Genomic DNA, 18,636 nt, shown 5'->3' on the forward strand with positions numbered 1-18,636 from the left:
CTCAGGAGAAAGTCTGGAGAAAAGTTGGGTGAGAACCTAAGAATACTAGAGGAAGCAGCTGGGGGAGGTACAAAAGGGTTAAAGTGGGCTTGAGAGCTGGAGAACTTAGCAAACTTAGACCTTTTATGGCATTTGCTGTGTCAGGATCACCGTCACTAAAAACATAGTTATGTCTACAGATCATCACCGTCTCCCTTGTTCCTTGTTACCATCACTGCAATAAGACCCAGAACAAGGTGAGTGGCCCTTGAAAGAGATGGGGAGACAGGGAGGAAGGGAGCATGGGAAAGAGAGAAAAAGGGAGGGAGAGTCCAGAGCACTCACTACGGTCATCCCTTGATATCCCTGAGGGACTGGCTCCAGGACCCCCTCTCCTCATGCAGATCCCCAAATCTGTGGATGCTCAAGTCCTTTGCATCGAATGGCATAATACAGCCAGCCCTCCATATCTGCAGATGCAGAACCCACGAACGTGAAGGGCCGACTGTACTAATTGGAAGACATTTATATTAGCTCCATGACAATTTGGTCACAACCCGAAATCTTTGAAGCAAACCAAAAATGTCAATGAAGGAAAAAACAAATTAACAAAATTAATTAACAAACGATATCAACTTCCCATGTATTTAAAATAAAACCTTGAAAGAAGCTTACACTCACTAGCCTTAGGCACCGTAACAAACTTCAAATTCAGCCTGCCTCAACCCCCAACATACCTCAACTGACTTACCCACCTCCATTGGTGCATGTTTTCCCACGCCCGGGTCTTAGTTCCTTTCAGCCCTAATAACTACCCTGCCCCATATATCACCGTCTTCCCCAAATTACAATTATTTGAAAGTAAAATTATTTTTCTACATACAAAACTCAGACAAAATTATTAAAACCAACAGGAGTTAGTTCCAAGATTGTTAAAAAAAAAAATAGCAATCTTGCTCACAGCCATATTCAATATAAAGTACCTGGGGAAAGCCTAAATGAAAATGTGAAGAGCCTATGTGAAGAAAAACATACTACTTAACTGCCCTTTTTGTGGTTTCAAATTTGTAAAGAAAAGGAAATAAGGAAGGAGAAGAGGGACACAGTCAGTGGGCTCTCTAAGCCTAGTGGGAAGGGAAATTGTACACCCTCTCTGAAGCCTGATGTGCACAGGATGAATCAAAGCTTGGGAGCCAATAATGTCTCTTCTATACGTAATCATAGCTTCACATGAAGGTTTATGTTCAAGTACACCCCTGACAGCATTATATATATATAAAGGAAAAAAAGAAACTAATCTGAAAATCCAACTTTAGGGGAATGGCTAAATGAATTATCCTATATCCATTAACTGGGATTCTATGTCAGCATTAAAATAATTTTTAGAAGATTATTTAACAATATCAGAAAGTGTTCATTATCTATTAAGTAAAAACACAGTTTTCACAACTATCCATGAAATATAATCTCGAATTTATATATACGTATATATATATACACATATATATATGATTGGTAGAAAATATAACAAAATACATTTATTTGGTATTTTTATTCTCTATACATTTCTCTAGTTCCTAAATATTAAACAATAGGTGTGAATTATTTTTATAAACAGGAAAGAAAGTGCTTTTTTTTTTTTTAAAGGAATATGTTTTTAAATGCCATCTGTGATTTCCGAACTCAATGGGAACTGTCCTCTGAAACTGCATAGTGTTTGGTTCATTTCTTTTACAGCACTAACTACATGCTGCCTTGATGTTTTAATTATATGTGAGACAGCGATTTTTGTAAGGGTAGGAATTGAGTTTTATTAATATATTTCTCAGTGTGCCCCCACTTAAATCGTCATTAAATATCCATAAAACAAATGCGTGAATGCACGGCAGATGGTGAATAAATTTATGTTGATGGGCTGCTTAATTACAATGGTTAAAAAGACTATCTGTGGATAACAATTATATAATATGAAGTTTTCTGAAAAGCTTTTCTGTATTCTCAAGGAAAAGCAATAATAAATAAATAAATAAAAATAAATATATTGATACATGTATATATACGTTAAAAACCACATTCTGGGGCTTCCCTGGTGGCGCAGTGGTTGGGAGTCCGCCTGCCCCTGCAGGGGACGCTGATTCGTGCCCCGGTCCGGGAAGATCCCACGTGTCGCGAAGCGGCTGGGCCCATGAGCCGTGGCCGCTGGGCCTGCGCGTCCGGAGCCTGTGCTCCGCAGCGGGAGAGGACACAGCAGTGAGAGGCCCGCGTACCGCAAAAACAAACAAACAAAAAAACCACATTCTGATACTGATCTCCTAAAAAAAAAAAAACCTCAATCCTGATATGGACACTTTTTTTTTTTTTAAAGTAACACAGTAAGTTCATGCTTTGGCATTCACCCCAGTTCCTAACATAAAGCAATTACAGATAAAATATCAAGGTCAAAAAACGAGGTCAACATCCCAGTAAACCTGAAATGGTATAGAAATACATGGTAGCTGGTAGTCACTGAAGCTCTGGGTCTGCTGTCTAGAAAGCAGCAGGGGAAGCCAGGAGTTTAACACATTACTGACCAGGGGATTTTGGCAGAAACACACGCCTGTGGCTGTAATACGTCTCCAGTCAAAAGTGGGTTTAACAACTGAGGATAACAAACTAAACCAATTTATGCAAAAACACTCCTCCCTCAGCAACTAAAATCCAGCTAAACTTTTCAGTTTGCTTAAAAAGTTAAATAAATACATTTTAAAAAATGAAAAAAGAACAGGTTAGCTATGAAAAACAATGAGAAATTTTGGAACTGATAAATAATCTTAGAATTAAAAGTGTAACAGATGGGATAGAATCTAGATAGGCATCGTAAAGCAGCAATTAGAAAACTGGAAGACAGAACTGAGGTATTCACGCATAAGGTAGCAAGAAAGACAAGAGGATAAAAGCACAGAAGACGTGTTATAAGAGACACGAAAACCAGAGGCTCCAACACTTGTCTAAAAGGAGTTTCAGCTGAAAAGCACAGTGGAGAAACAATATTTTAAGAGATAACAGCAGATCATTTTTCAAATATGAGGAAAGACCTGAGTCTTCAGATGGACAACACAACACTCTGCCTACTGAGTAAAATCAAGATAAATCCAAATATAGACACACATCGTGGTAAAACTACAAAACATAAAGAATTCAGAGATGATCTCCAAAGAGAGAAACATTATCTACAAAGGAAGAAAGTATCAAAAAGAGGTCAGAAAGACACTGGTATAATGTAGGTCAAAAGTATTGTTGGAAAATAACTGTTATCCTAGAATTGTACACCTGACTAACCTCGTTACAGAATGAGCTCAAAATAAAGATATTCTCAGACATGTAAAGTATATACTTCTCAGTGATCCCCATTTAAAGAGCTGTTAAGGGATGTGATCTCAAAATACAAATTAGCGAATAAAAATACAGGATACCCAGTTAAATTTGAATTTCAGATAAACTAATACTTTTAAAATACATGTCCCAAATTATTTGCTGTTTATCTGAAATTCAGATTTAACTGGGCATCGTATATTTTACCTGGCAATCCTACCACAAAAGAAAACATGAACCCACAAAGCAAGCAGAGGACATAAGAAACAATGCTGAGTGCAAAAACTGATACAGTGTCAGTAAATTCATTTTACTATTAACTGTATGAAAAAGACTATTTACTTTAACCATACCTTTGAAGATAATTCTAAAATGATAACTCTTCTCTAAGCCACAAATCCATTTTCTTTTAAATGTGCAAGAAGTTGTCATAATGGCCTTTGGACATTTCTATGTTAAAAGAAGTGTAAATCCAACAGCTGTTCTCCCAGCATGTATCACAAAGCCCGTTATATTACAAATGATACATGCAATATATTACAAATGATACATGCAATTAATCATAAGAAACATAAGAAATTTGTCTTAAAATTAGGCATCACTTCATCTCATCCTACCTGTCTGCTTTAACCCAACACTATGCCATAGGCCACATTCTTTTCTCCAGCCAAGTCAGTTTTCCTGAGGGTCTCTCCTGTACTTTCTAGTCCCCTCAAAGCACTCAAAGACCAGTGTTCCTCTATGTGTTCACCATACTCCTTCACAAGCAATTTTTTGACGATCATTAAGACGTCTGAAATGTAAGCTACAGTCCAGACAAGCTCTTCATAACCAAGAAGTTCCATGTACAGCTTCCTTATATGGATTATTAACCAAGATTGGTGAGTTTCACTTAATGACAGAGATACGCCCCTGAAAAAAACACTGCATTATCTTTTCTATGGTCTGAATACAATTCAGTTTTAGATGCACATCGGGGCACTTTCTATCAAAAAGGAGACCTGCAGTGACAGTTTTAATAGAGTATTACTGTCTTAGTGTATCTGTGTTGTAAATGTATTTTATTAAAGCAGAATAACCAGTGTAATAAAATAATGCCAAAAGAAAGTTATGTGGACAGCTCTTTCGTACTTGCTTGAACAGGCTCATCTGGAGGCAGCTGAAATTCAGCTAGATGGATGAGTGAACAAAGCAAATCACATCCTGCTGATTCAAACTGATTTAATTACACTAAATCCAAAGGGCAAGACCAATGTCTTATTCATCATTCATCACATATCCTCAGTCTGTAGCTCAGGAGTGCTCCACCAACTAATGTTTGTGGATTATGGAATATCTTTTAAAGATTTCAAAATTATTCTCGAAAAAGGAATATGCATACACTGGATTCTAAAAGTGTAGACGTCTTCTAGCTATGTATTTTGGCATTGCCCGCAGCACCTCTGCACATGCTAAAAATGTAGAAAACAGTAGATTGATTAATTTACAGTTACAAAATCAAACAGGTAAGTGATTTTAGCATATCAAGAGATATTTGCTTTTAATAAAAGATTTCACTGAAAAGACTGGTCCCCAAGTAATTTCAGAACCCAATTCTAGTTTTAAAAGTTAGATTTACACCTAATTTTTAAGAACTCATTTATTTCATGGCAAAGTTATGGGCAAATGACTAATCAAAATGCAGGGAAGAAGTATGAAAGTAGGAGTTCCTATGATCATTTCCATGAGGTACCACTTCATTTAATTCTAGTTCTACATCAAAACTTTAGAATAATAATCAAATGACAAAAGCTGCTCTAGATCCACCAGGAAATTTAATTGTATTGTTTGTTATGATAAATGAAGCAAATTGTAACAATTCCATAATGTTGAGGGTAGTGAGGCAAGGTTTTAGAGCTCCATGTGTTTACATGTAATAAATCATTCCTTTGAAAAGATAATTGTAGCACCACTAGAAAGGAGGGGGAAAAAGAACCCAACTTTTAGGGCAATTATTTGAAAGCTCCTCAAATTAACTTGTGAACAGTTGGTTCTTTGTTACGGAGTGGCCATTATGAAAAGTTGTTTCAGGACATTAATTCACTTAGTTGAAGGAAATAATGTAATTCTAGTTATTAATCACTTTAATTTTAAATGTGCTTTGTAAACTGAGAAGACATTAAACTCCAAGAACAATGTGGAATGCACAAGTAATTAGATGGTTAATGGGCTTTTTTTGAAAAACTGCAGCATAAAATCAAAAGGCTTCAAGGCTCTAGGAAAATCCAAGTGTATATATGTAATGTGAGGAAGTTCTACCCAATTTTAGTGACCAATAATATCACCAAGGGAGTGAAATTAAGCCCTTCTCTCAAAAGCAATTTCAATAGATTCATATTATGTTATGAGTCAATCTTCTCTGTAGTGTAATTTATCTGTGCCTTCTTGAGGCACCATGAAACAGAATTTTCTGTGATACTTCACTCCAGAATTCACGCCAAAAAGTACAACACTGTTTTGCAAATATCTTCCTGAGACAGACATAAGCCAGGATTTGGCATTATTGAACGTCAGTGCAACTGACTGAGGTGGAACCATTTGATATGCTCAGTATGAACAAAACTTGCTAAAGGTCACTCCATACCGGCCAAACCAGAAGAGGAAAAAACAATAAAACCTCAAGGAATTATTTAAAGGATTCTCCACTTTATTTTGCTAAATGAGATGGCAAATGATTACCTGCAAATTTTCACTCCCACTTCTACAGTGGTATTTTTATGAATATGAACTGTTAGAACCTTGAACCAGCCAGTGGAAGGAATATGTTAGATAACCACCCTTTCTTATTAAACAAAACCAAATTGACATTAATTGCTTTGACTTCTACTCGTTCTCAAAACAGATGGCATATCGTACCTACATTAGTAATACTTCACAGATATATATAAAATTGGTAAAGGAGGTCATACTGCAGACAGAAACAGAGGTGGCTTGGGAGTTTAATCCTAGCTGGGCCTCTTAATTATCTGTGTGACCTTGGACACTCTCTGTCTCTCTGTTTCTAACTAGGATTCTTAAGGTCCAAATCCCACCCCACCCCGAGAAAATAAGTATATTCTTCATCATTTGACATTCAGAGAAATTAGGAGCATCTGACATTTCTGGAGAGTATCTACCAATTAGCCATGTAGGATTAGGATGGTGAAGGATAAATAAGGATCCTCCTCTTTCTACAGCTTAATGAAGCAACCAGATATGCCTGATCAAGGGGACACTTCAGGAAACTACATGTCTAAAAATTGTGCGACAGACCAAAAAGTAATTTCCCTCTTCTCATGCACAACCTCTGTCCTTGGTGACAGAGTAATACTGGCGTCAGAGTACTGGAATGAAGCTACAGAGTTATTTAACATTATGTACTGCATAGGATAGAAAGTCCCTGTAGCATCCCAAGCCAATAGTTATTAAGGATCTGTTGGATCACCTCTAAGTGCTGGAAGCTCAGTACTTCCAAAGGTGTTTCATTACAGTGATGGGGAACTCTAACCCACAGAAGAGGTTTGCTTGTAGTTGTTGTAAATATGCCTCCTTATAACTCCATTCTATTGACTTTGGCCTTTGAAGCAACTCATAAAAGTCTTGTTTTGTAGGAAAGTTGATCAAACATTTATTTAAAGCCATGTTTCTAAGGCAGCCATTACATTTCTCTTCAGTCTCAACTTCTCTAGGCTAAACACCCTCATGTTTAACACCAGGCCCTTCACAAGCCTGGCTGACCTTATTAGCCGAAAGATAATGAACACCAAATACCCAAACCCCAAATTCAGTCTGACTGGCAGAGTACAAGGTCATTACTTCCAATGCCCTGCTCATTCTGCTTCTACTAACACATCCTCATAAGGGGCTAGGGCTTTTCATGTATATTTTTATCCAAATCTGTGAAACAACTTGGTTTATACCGTAGAATACACATTTAGCCATCTATTCATTCTTCCATCCATTTAATTCAACCTTCCATCCATATAATATGAACTTTTAATAATATCTTAAATTCTACTGATTCTTACATAATGTTAATTAACCCATTACTCCCATGTACCTAGCAGTACTACAGGTTTGCAGATGCTTCTCAAAAAGCACCCTGGGCAACCTCTCCTTTGCCAACATTCTTTCATCTAGGATGAGGGCTTATAATATTTGAAGGCAAAACTTTTTAAAGACATGGTATATCTATGTGCATTTCAAAAAAAAAGATTCTTTTTAAGTCAGTAAAAGCTCTACAAATCATAAAAGTTAAACAGACACAGTATTATAGAGACAATTTACTTGAGAAAATTCTCAGGTAATTAAGATATTCCTTTGACACGAACCATTTTAATAGGGATTAATCTATATATTGTTAACATTACCTAAATCTACTCAGCCCTATAAACACATACTGGCCAAGAAGAGAGATCCTGAAACCACAAGTCCAAGGACATGTGCTGTGTTTTGAAATGGATTTTCGTTCAATAAGACTCTTGGAGTCTCTTTCAACATTTATTCCAAAGTACACATAAGTTACTAACACCACCACCTTCATCCTAGATGCGTACTGGGAAATGAGCAGCATTAACTGGGCACCTCCCAAAGTAACTGAAACGAATTTGCTATCATATATGGCTACTAAACTAGGCAGTGGTAAACGTGAGTTACAACTTCAGCTCTATTTAGCCACAGGAAAGTCATTTAACCAGTCTGGGCTTGAATATCCTCACTTGTAAAGTATAGACACTGAACTGGATGATTTCTGAAGGTCCCTTGACTGTATGTTTCCATATACATTGAACAAAAGCACTCAGGGCTGTCAACAAACACATGAAAGGATGCTCAACATCACTAATGATTAGAGAAATGCAAATCAAAACTACAATGAGGTATCACCTCACACCAGTCAGAATGGCCATCATCAAAAAATCTACAATTAATGCTGGAGAGGGTGTGGAGAAAAGGGAACCTTCTTGCACTGTTGGTGGGAATGTAAATTGATACAGCCACTATGGAGAACAGTATGGAGGTTCCTTAAAAAACTAAAAATAGAACTACCATACGACCCAGCAATCCCACTACTGGGCATATACACTGAGAAAACCATAATTCAAAAAGAGTCATGTACCACATGGGCTTCCCTGGTGGCGCAGTGGTTAAGAATCCGCCTGCCAATGCAGGGGACACGGGTTCAATCCCTGGTCCAGGAAGATCCCACATGCTGCGGAGCAACTAAGCCCGTGTGCTACAACTACTGAGCCTGCGCTCTACAGCCCGCAAGCCACAACTACTGAGCCTGAGTGCCACAACTACTGAAGCCCGCACACCTAGAGCCCATGTTCCACAACAAGAGAAGCCACCGCAATGAGAAGCCTGTGTACTGCAACTAAGAGCAGCCCCCACTCATCGCAAATAGAGAAACCTGCGTGCAGCAACAAACACCCAATGCAGCCAAAAATAAATAAATAAATTTATTTAAAAAAAACAAAACAAAAAAACCAAAACGAGTCATGTACCACAATGTTCACTGCAGCTCTATTTACAATAGCCAGGACATGGAAGCAACCTAAGTGTCCAGCAACAGATGAATGGATAAAGAAGATGTGGCACATATATACAATGGAATATTACTCAGCCATAAAAAGAAATGAAATTGAGTTATTTGTAGTCAGGTGGATGGACCTAGAGACTGTCACACAGAGTGAAGTAAGTCAGAAAGAGAAAAACAAATACCGTATGCTAACACATACATATGGAATCTAGAAAAAACCAAAATGGTTCTGAAGAACCTAGGGGCAGTACAGGAATAAAGATGCAGATGTAGAGAATGGACTTGAGGACACGGGGAGGGGGACGGGTAAGCTGGGACGAAGTGAGAGAGTGGCATGGACATATATACACTACCAAACGTAAAATAGATAGCTAGTGGGAAGCAGCCGCATAGCACAGGGAGATCAGCTCGGTGTTTTGTGACCACCTAGAGGGGTGGGACAGGGAGAGTGGGAGGGAGACACAAGAGGGAGGAGATATGGGGATATATGTATATGTATAGCTGATTCACTTTGTTATAAAGCAGAAACTAATACACCATTGTAAAGCAATGATACTCCAATAAATACGTTAAAAAAAAAAAAGCACTCAGGGCATTTCACATTTAACTACATAGTTTTACCCTACTGACTAAGAAATGTGTGTTTGCTCTGATATTTAATACCCGAATACTTCAAGGTAGCCAGAAATAGTCTGATGAAAGAAAAAAGGGGACTCTGCTGCCCAATCATATGTCAGTAAAGAAGTAGCACTTCTAGGTCCATGTATGTGCTCACATGCACACACACCCACACGTGGACAGGAGGTGACTAGCGTGGAGCCCACAGAGGGCTCTATAATGTAATCCCAACTCTCCTGGATTTCATCACAAATAGACAGAAGGGGGAAAAGTTCCATAAAGTTTAAATGGTAGTGAAGTAATTCTAGCAACAACACATTAAACCTCTATTTCCCAAACAGAGGGAGCAAGAGGTGGTTCTCTGTGTAACCTTCACATGCTGGGCTAATGAACAAAGCATGGCAAAACAACTCAGGTTTCTCAAAAGCCAAACAACTGTTGAGCTCATATACCAATGCAGTCAGTTAATCTTACCTTGACAAAAGGTGTTGTTAACCCGTTTATAACCCTGTAGACATTCCATCATTTGATTATATCCATGATAAGCTGTAAAGAAGAAACAGTTATGTTACATGCTTAGTTTAAATTCTTAAAACCCTAAACTACTATATGTGGTAACCAAAGCCATATAAAGCATCAGTGATCTTATTTCTAAGATACCAACCCAAGGTATATGCATTTCTTTCACATTTTCCTTGTTTTTCAGTATACCTCATATTTTGCAACAGACATAAATCTCAGTTAGTTGTCAATCTTGATTATGTTAGTTCAAAGAATCATAAGACTGTTCTATATTTTCTTCCAATTAGTGATTATTTATTACCAAAAAAAAAAAATCAATTCCTCCCCAATGATTAACTACAGGCAGTTGAATTTTCTTATAAATTCAGAGAGGGTGACTACACATCCTGGTCTGCCTCAGACAACCCTTGGTGATACCTTTGATCCAGCAAAGTTCATCAATAGCACGCCATTTCACTTTTAAAAGTGTCCCAGTTTAGACAATAAATTGTATGCTCGCCTCATTTACAGGCTCACATATTCCAGTGATGAGCTGATTCTTTATACCATGAAGCTGGGAAGAACAGAAGGTGAGGAGAGGAAGCTGGGAGAGGTGAAGGGCTGCTCTGATCAGTTGTATGGTTCATCAACTCAGAAAACTCATCAACAATACAAATGTCGCAGTCACCAATTTATCAACAAAATCCTAGTCACTGAAATTCTGACATCCTAACGTGATACCCGAGAACCTTTCTGGCATAAGTTCTGGGACCAAGTTGACCTAGGTTCAAATCTTGGCTCTGCCACCTTGGAAGACAAGCTTCCTGGGTTTCAAATGGAATTCTGTACAATGGGAGTATTCCCATCTACTGAGCAGGTCAGGGTTGTTGTGGAGTTTAGAGATAATTTATGCAAAATGCTTACTGCAATGCCTGACAAAAATAAGCCCAGATATCATTGTTTCCTGCAATAAGGTGTTATTTTATTAAGACAATGAGTAACAGAAGATGGGCTGTCATCAAAATAGGATGAATGGTCAAACCACTTCGAAGACCTGAACAAGGAGTAAAAAAAAAAAAAAGAAAGTTGCAAGTAAAATGGAAATTTTCTTTGGAAGAATAAAATTATTTTGCCCCTAACACATGCTGTTTATTCTCACCACTAGTGAACAGCGTGAGTATTTACTAGTGGCATTCATCTCCTCTGTGACTTCCTTTCTTTGCCGTATTTCTCCTGCCGGAAAATGGTTAAAGTGAGGAATCTGGAAATGTTGGGTTAAAAGAAAAAAGAGGTTGGTACAGGGGGAGTCGCCCATTCAGGCTCTTGGCCACATGTCCAGCCTTATCCCATATAACAAGGACACCTTGTAGCAGGTTACCTACAGAGACTGTGCTATCTCTGTCTGTGAATTGTTCAAAGGCAAAAGAGAGACCATATCTTGTTTAAAAATTAACAGTCATCTACCTCAAGGCAGAAAGAGCTGGACCAGATGATCTTAAATTCTTCTTCCGTTTAGAATTTGATGCTAATTTTCTTCTAAAAATGTTTAAAGGACAAGCAACTTGTTCATACCAAGTACATTTTTAATAGAGTACAGACTCTCTCATGAAATTATTTGCAGATTTAAAATTACGTTTTCACAGTAAGAACTGATCAACAATGCAAGGTCCTTCTGTATGTGGCTAAACAAAAACTTCAAAACATTAAATAAGAGCCACCTGAAAACTGAATTTTGAACTACTTTGAGTGAAAAAAAAAAGGCATGGAACACAGAACCCAGTGTCTAAAGCCAAGGAAAGTCCGCTCTTTTCCAAAACGAGTATGATTTAGATTAGTACCAACCAAGGCAAGTTTGTTAAACAACACAGGAAGAATGTGACCCTGAGTGTGTTTCTTGGGAGTGAGTCACATCGTAGGACGGCACAAAAGGAGTAAATGTCAAGATGTTAATAGTTTACTTCATTCATAATCTGCGTTGCTCTTCGTGAAACATAATCAATGTCTTCAATTTATACGTTAGGCGAGCCCATATATCATCTGATTTTCATCAGCATTTAGTTAAAAGTGATAGCAACTTTGTACTTTCATGTTCTACTTAAATTATCATATTAAGATATAAAAGCATATAAAGCAGTGAATTTATCTCCATATGATAAAATTCTAGATAGAAAATGATAGAAGGTCAGGAGTTAGGGATTAAAAAACAAAGCAAAACAGAAAAACACAACAGTATGATTCCCTTTACTCTTAACTTCTGTCCCTGTCTTGCAACGCTGGGATTTGGAAATAAGAGGAAAGAGAAAAAGCTAAATAAGCAAAAGATACACAGAGAAGGGGAGAAATGGAAAAGAAAAATAAGAGATAAAATGGAAAAAGTATTAGTGAACATAAATGTAGCCCCAAAACCAAGCTGTAAGAATTGGACTTCTTTCCTCAGCCCTTAGACTTAGCAGTGGGAAACATACCACCCATCACAATATTCCTGAAGACAAACTTACCCAAAAATGAAGGGAAGACATTTTTTAAAAGGCAATGCTTCTTCAACATTTTAAATATAGACTCGTTTCATGATCCATAAGACTCCACAGCAAATGACAGAGCTGGAGTCAAACTCTAGTCTACCTAACTCGAAACTCCATGCTCTTGAAATCATACCAGATGTCCCCTAGATGTCCCTTCAGTCAGGTTGCCACAATAATTTTAGGCAGCTGGATCTTTCAGTGAGGCAGGACCATCACACTCAACCCACTTGCTGGGAATTCACATTGGTAATCATTACTGAAACTCAGAGAAAGTCCACTGGGGACAATGTCTCGGTACTGAATGTCTTTATTTACGTGGTTTTTTCCCTCCCTATGTGAAGAATTCATTAATTATCAGAAACTTTAGTAGGTGTTTCCAAAAATTATTCCTCTAAAGGAAGATAGGAGCAATTATCAAGAAAATAAGTGAAATTAATGTAGACATCAAAAGATTTAGAGAACATGTAAGTCTGAAAGACAAGGAAGAGAGACAATTTATTTAAAACAAATTACGATGGTGATGGAAGAACAGTATGTAAGACAGACCTATGGAGCAGTGATTCTAAAATGGCAGATTCTAGATTGAACAGGTTTAAAAGGCAGTTGAGAATATCAATCAAATCAACAGACGTTTAAAGAAGGGTAAATAAAACTTAGCCAATTGAAGCCAATGAGAAAATCCTTGCAGCATAAACTATTTAAAAAAACTATAAAAATCTTCAGTAACACAAAGCAAAAGATGATGAAGAGAAAAACATCACTTGTTTTCTTGGCAAAAACACGCCGAATAAGAGGAAAAAAGCTCAACTTAAAACAAGTTACCTCTGGCTTTCTGAAAAGTATTAGAAAAATTGTGAAAAAAGTAATAGAAAGATGTACATCTGGATTTATTCACTTCAACAGGTTCTGAACAACAAATTTTATAGACTAAATGCATGTGGGTGTCAACAGAGATTCATGTCACGAAAATGTGATAGTTTAACAGTAGCAACTAAGAGGAAAAGGAGAAAAGCACTGTGTCCTAGTGACTGTAAGTTTCTCTTTCACAAATCAGCAATCATTCGTTTCTCCATTTTAGCTTTTCCTTTCAGTGAAATTTGAAAACCTATAGTGTAATAAAAACTACAAGAGAAGTCGTGGATATTAATAAAAATTTCATTTAAGGAATGTAATTTAAGAAATAGCAACTGCTCTGACTTTTTATAGGGTTTGGAAATTTAATTATCATTTTAAAAGAGATCTTATTTTTCTTTCACCTCAGAAAATAGAGCCTACTTATAGCACATCCCCTTTCTAAAGACTTTTTTTTTTTAAATAAGTAATCCAGCTGGACGAGGCAACTGATAACTGTGTTTATGAATAAACAGAATCCATGTGAAAGCTTTCTCAGACTTGCAAGGTTTCTGAAAATGCAACTTATCACACTACGTTCTACAATTCAATGCGATTTCTTTGAAGTCTAATGTTGTCTCACCATTAAAACCGTAATCATAAGGAAACAGATACGTTACATTAACCTGCAAAGGAATGATGATACGTCACTTACACGGCTTCTTGGGGCATTTCTGGCATTTATGAAAGCCCCAGGAGGTACCCACGGTTCCACAGCAGTCCTCCTGCTTTGAAAGGCCAGGAAGCGCTTTGCCACACTGCAATGATGAGGTGTGAAATACAAAGGTTAATTGAATGCAGGATGCCCAGCTCCAGAGCACTGCTGTGCTTCACAGCCACATTATAAAACAGTTCCCTTGTTATTGACACAGAACGGGGCGGCGGGGGGTGGGGGGGTGGCAGGGGGACCTCTAAAACCTCAGAACAAAACACCAGCACACAATATCGCACTCAAGTAAACATGCATATTTCCAAGAGCTCCTTGGCATTTTTAGGGTCTTCAGAAAACCTGTCACTGTTCAGAGCACTTTATAAAACTTAACTCTCCAATGTCACTTCTTCCTTAGTAAGAACCTCAAAACTTAAAAGATAAACTTTTTATAGATAACTAATAAGAACCTACTGTATAGCACAGGGAACTCTATTCAATACTCTGTAATGATCTATATGGAAACAGAATCTAAAAAAGAGTGGATATGTGTATATATATAACTGACTCACTTTGCTGTACAGCAGAAACTAACACAACATTGTAATCTACTATACTCTGATTAAAAAATTTTAAAAATTAATAAAAGATAAACTTTTTAAATTTGAGGTTTAATTGTCTGTTGAAATCTCTGCCGTGGACACTCAGGGAACAGGGCTGTAAGGGTGAGGCATGTACAGAGACCTTGAGGATGTGGCACAGACCCCACCTAAAGAGGCCATTGGTCCTCCTGTAACACCAAGGCCTGGGCAGGGACAGGATATGATCACGGGCTGAGCCAGATCAGCTCTGGACAAAAGGCTCCAGGCACCCTGACCCAGGGAAGTCAGCCAAGCTAGGAAGGTGCTGGCAGGTTTAAGTCGGGCCAGCAGGCAGAAGAGCCAGGCACAGAGGCCACCTGAGCAACACGAGTTGACAGATGTGAAGATTCATCTCATCTTATGGTCAACCGAGGTCAGAAGAGGCTGAGAGGCAGGATCCTAAAGTTAGACCAACTCAGTGGGGTTGGGAAGGCTCTAGGACAACAGATTCTGCTCTGTGCACGGATCTGGAGGCCAGCTGTGCAGGAAGGGCCACCTGACTCCTCATCCCTATTGTGCAGGCTAAGCCCACGCCCCAGATCTAAGGGGTCCCTCTGCCTCAGTCTCTGTAAGATTCTCCAAATGGTTTCCAGAGTCATCTTTCCAAAGACAAGTCTGATCACATCACTCTGAAAACCTTCAGCGACTCTCCACTGTCTGAAGACTGCAACCTCCCTAGCATGATACATGGGACCTTCCTGTTCTCACCTTAGACAATCTTTCTCTCTGTCCCCTTCCACCTCTCTACATCCATTCTTCAGGCACACCAAAGGACTCCTTATCTTCTGTACAAACTGTCTTTCCAAAAGTTTCTCCTCTCTGGAACGCCCTGCCTTCTTCTTTTGCCTTGAGAAACTTTCTTTATCCCTTAATCCCCAGCTCTGCAGAACCCTCACCACAAAGCCTCCTCTCTCCTCAATTTCAGCAAGTTCCTCCAACCATCCCCTCTACTCCGGGGCACTTTCTACACAATTCCACTGCTTCCCCTACGCTTTTTAATTAAACACACAGATGTATCTTATTTATATCCCAATACACAGTACACATTGCAAATAAACGCTCAATAAAAGTGGAAGAAAGGAGCAAACAACCTGAGGAACTAGGAAACCAACAAACTAGTTGCCATCCATTCAAGCAAGCGGTGGTTCTGGGAAAAACCATGGAAATTAGTAAACTCGCCCAGGCTAGCAAGCAGAACTCAGGGACAAAAAGCTGGGGCAGGTGGTGACTCGAAGAAGGGCAGCAGTGAGTAGACACCAGTCACCTGGCAGGCCTCCAGGGACAGCGCTGCTTTCCCACCAGGTCTACCCATGCAGCATTCCCAACGAGGCTCTAAGTAACTACATGTCCCAATTGTAAAACAAAACCAGAGAGGGCTCAGCTCAGCTAATGAAGTTTTTGTTACATCACAGCTTTGAATTCCTTAGGTTTTTGTGGTTTTTAATGATTTCAACAGGATGTTGTATGCTCTCCAAAAATAGTGTATGATAAGCAGGAGGAGGGGAGGGGGGAAAGGGGAAGGGAGTGTGAATACTTGTACAAAATGGAGAACCTGAGGGAAGAAGAGCGCACACTGGCTGGATTGAGGTAGCTCCCAGACTCCTTTAGCTTAATCACAGAAGGCTTAAATCTAAAATATGAAGCACGGAAGAAAGAACAGTGCTCCAGGCATAAGACTGGAAGCAAAATGATTATGTTAAGAACACAGAAGGGCTTCCCTGGTGGCACAGTGGTTGAGAGCCCACCTGCCGATGCACGGGACACGGGTTCGTGCCCCGGTCTCGGAGGATCCCACATGCCACGGAGCGACTGGGCCCATGAGCCATGGCTGCTGAGGCTGCGCGTCCGGAGCCTGTGCTCCGCAACGGGAGAGGCCACAACAGTGAGAGGCCAGAGGTGTCTACTGTTGCAGTCCACTGCCAAAATTTGCTTATGGTTTATTTCCAGTTTTATCAGTCAGACTTACATAGGACACCAGTGCACATCCCATGTAGTCCATTCTTGTCACAGACTCTCTAGGTTCTTCCTTTCACCAAGCAAAACTCTCAACACTTGCCGATTTTATATGCTCTAAATTTTAGTAGCAGTTAAAATCCAATTTTCACCTTGGATTCTGAGAATGTTTTATTTGGGAAGGCAAAAATAAATCATTTTTCCTGACCAGGCCTCCAAAAACGTACAAGGTTTTCATTACAGGATTCAGGCCGCTTTATCCCATGGCCTTGTTTTGCGGGTCCACCTCCAAGAGCAGCACAAGCCATCCAAATCGATTAAATAAATGGCAGCGTAGGTGGTACCATGACACTGTGTGTTCTTCTCAAAACTGGGTCTGCACAGTATGAGGACAGACTGCAAGGGATGAAACCAGGCTTATAACAAGGCACAAGGTTTCATGTACGCCCCTTTAGTTATTTAACAATGCAGAGACTTCAACATGTAGCTAGAAACTCCACCTGAGACATCTTTGTGGCCAGATGAGGGCTCTCACACAAGAGACTACTCAGCACCACTACGTCTTACCTGGATGTAGGAAGCATCTAGAGTAAAAGAAGGTAGAGAAAGAATCTCCCCTCCACACCAAAAGGCCACATTGGAGACAACCACATTGAAAAGGATGTTAGAATCCGGGATGACCTTCTCTCAGAATGGAAGATTCTACTTCTCCATGAGACATTATCACATGGACACAGGCTGACTCTACTGAACCACATTTTTATTCCCAGATTAAAGTGATTTTTACAACTTAAAAATACAAACGAGAGAGGGCAGACAGCAGAATAAGAACTACAATCCTGCAGCCTGTGAAAAAAACCCACTTTCACAGAAAGACAGACAAGATGAAAAGGCAGAGGGCTATGTACCAGATGAAGTAACAAGATAAAACCCCAGAAAAACAACTAAATGAAGTGGAGACAGGCAACCTTCCAGAAAAAGAATTCAGAATAATGATAGTGAAGATGACCCAGGACCTCAGAAAAAGAATGGAGGCAAAGATGGAGAAGATCCAAGAAATGTTTAACAAAGACCTAGAAGAATTAAAGAACAAAAAACAGAGATGAACAATACAATAACTGAAATGAAAACTACACTAGAAGGAATCAATAGCAGAATGACTGAGGCAGAAGAACGGATAAGTGACCTGGAAGACAGAATGGTGGAATTCACTGCTGCAGAACAGAATAACGAAAAAAGAATGAAAAGAAATGAAGACAGCCTAAGAGACCTCTGCGACAACATTAAATGCAACAACATTCACATTATAGGGGTCCAAGAAGGAGAAGAGAGAGAGAAAGGACCAGAGAAAATATTTGCAGAGATTATGGTGGAAAACTTCCCTAACATAGGAAAGGAAATAGCCACCCAAGTCCGGGAAGCGCAGCGAGTCCCATACAGGATAAACCCAAGGAGAAGCACACCAAGACACATAGTAATCAAACTGCAAAAATTAAAGACAAGGAAAAATTACTGAAAGCAGCAAGGGAAAAACAACAAATAACATACAAGGGAACTCCCATAAGGTTAACAACTGATTTCTCAGCAGAAACTCTACAAGCCAGAAGGGAGTGGCATGATATACTTAAAGTGATGAAAGGGAAGAACCTACAACCAAGATTACTCTACCCAGCAAGGATCTCATTCAGATTCGATGGAGAAATCAAAACCTTTACAGACAAGCAAAAGCTAAGAGAATTCAGCACCACCAAACCAGCTCTACAACAAATGGTAAAGGAACTTCTCTAAGTGAGAAACACAAGAGAAGAAAAGGACCTACAAAAACAAAAACAAAACAATTAAGAAAATGGTCATAGGAACATACATATCGATAACTACCTTAAACGTGAATGGATTAAATGCTCCAACCAAAAGACACAGGCTTGCTGAATGGATACAAAAACAAGACCCATATGTATGCTGTCTACAAGAGAC

The 18,636-nt window shown here is 39.0% G+C and overlaps 1 protein-coding gene across 13 annotated transcripts in view; it reads right to left on the bottom strand.

Moving 5' to 3' along the window:
- LTBP1 (latent transforming growth factor beta binding protein 1) overlaps nucleotides 1–18,636 on the bottom strand; it is a 419,895-nt gene that overhangs the window by 167,193 nt on the left and 234,066 nt on the right. For all 13 annotated transcript variants that reach the window (XM_027113416.1, XM_027113415.1, XM_027113421.1 and 10 more), the window contains 2 exons: nucleotides 14,075–14,177; nucleotides 9,980–10,051 (listed from right to left, as the gene is read on the bottom strand). In XM_027113416.1, coding sequence (XP_026969217.1) covers nucleotides 9,980–10,051; nucleotides 14,075–14,177 — 175 coding nt within the window. The remainder of the gene's footprint in view (nucleotides 1–9,979; nucleotides 10,052–14,074; nucleotides 14,178–18,636) is intronic.

This window comes from Aethalodelphis obliquidens, unplaced genomic scaffold (genome assembly GCF_003676395.1).
Source record: "Aethalodelphis obliquidens isolate GAN/ISIS:26980383/991018 unplaced genomic scaffold, ASM367639v1 scaffold12, whole genome shotgun sequence".
Lineage (NCBI taxonomy): Eukaryota > Metazoa > Chordata > Mammalia > Artiodactyla > Delphinidae > Aethalodelphis > Aethalodelphis obliquidens.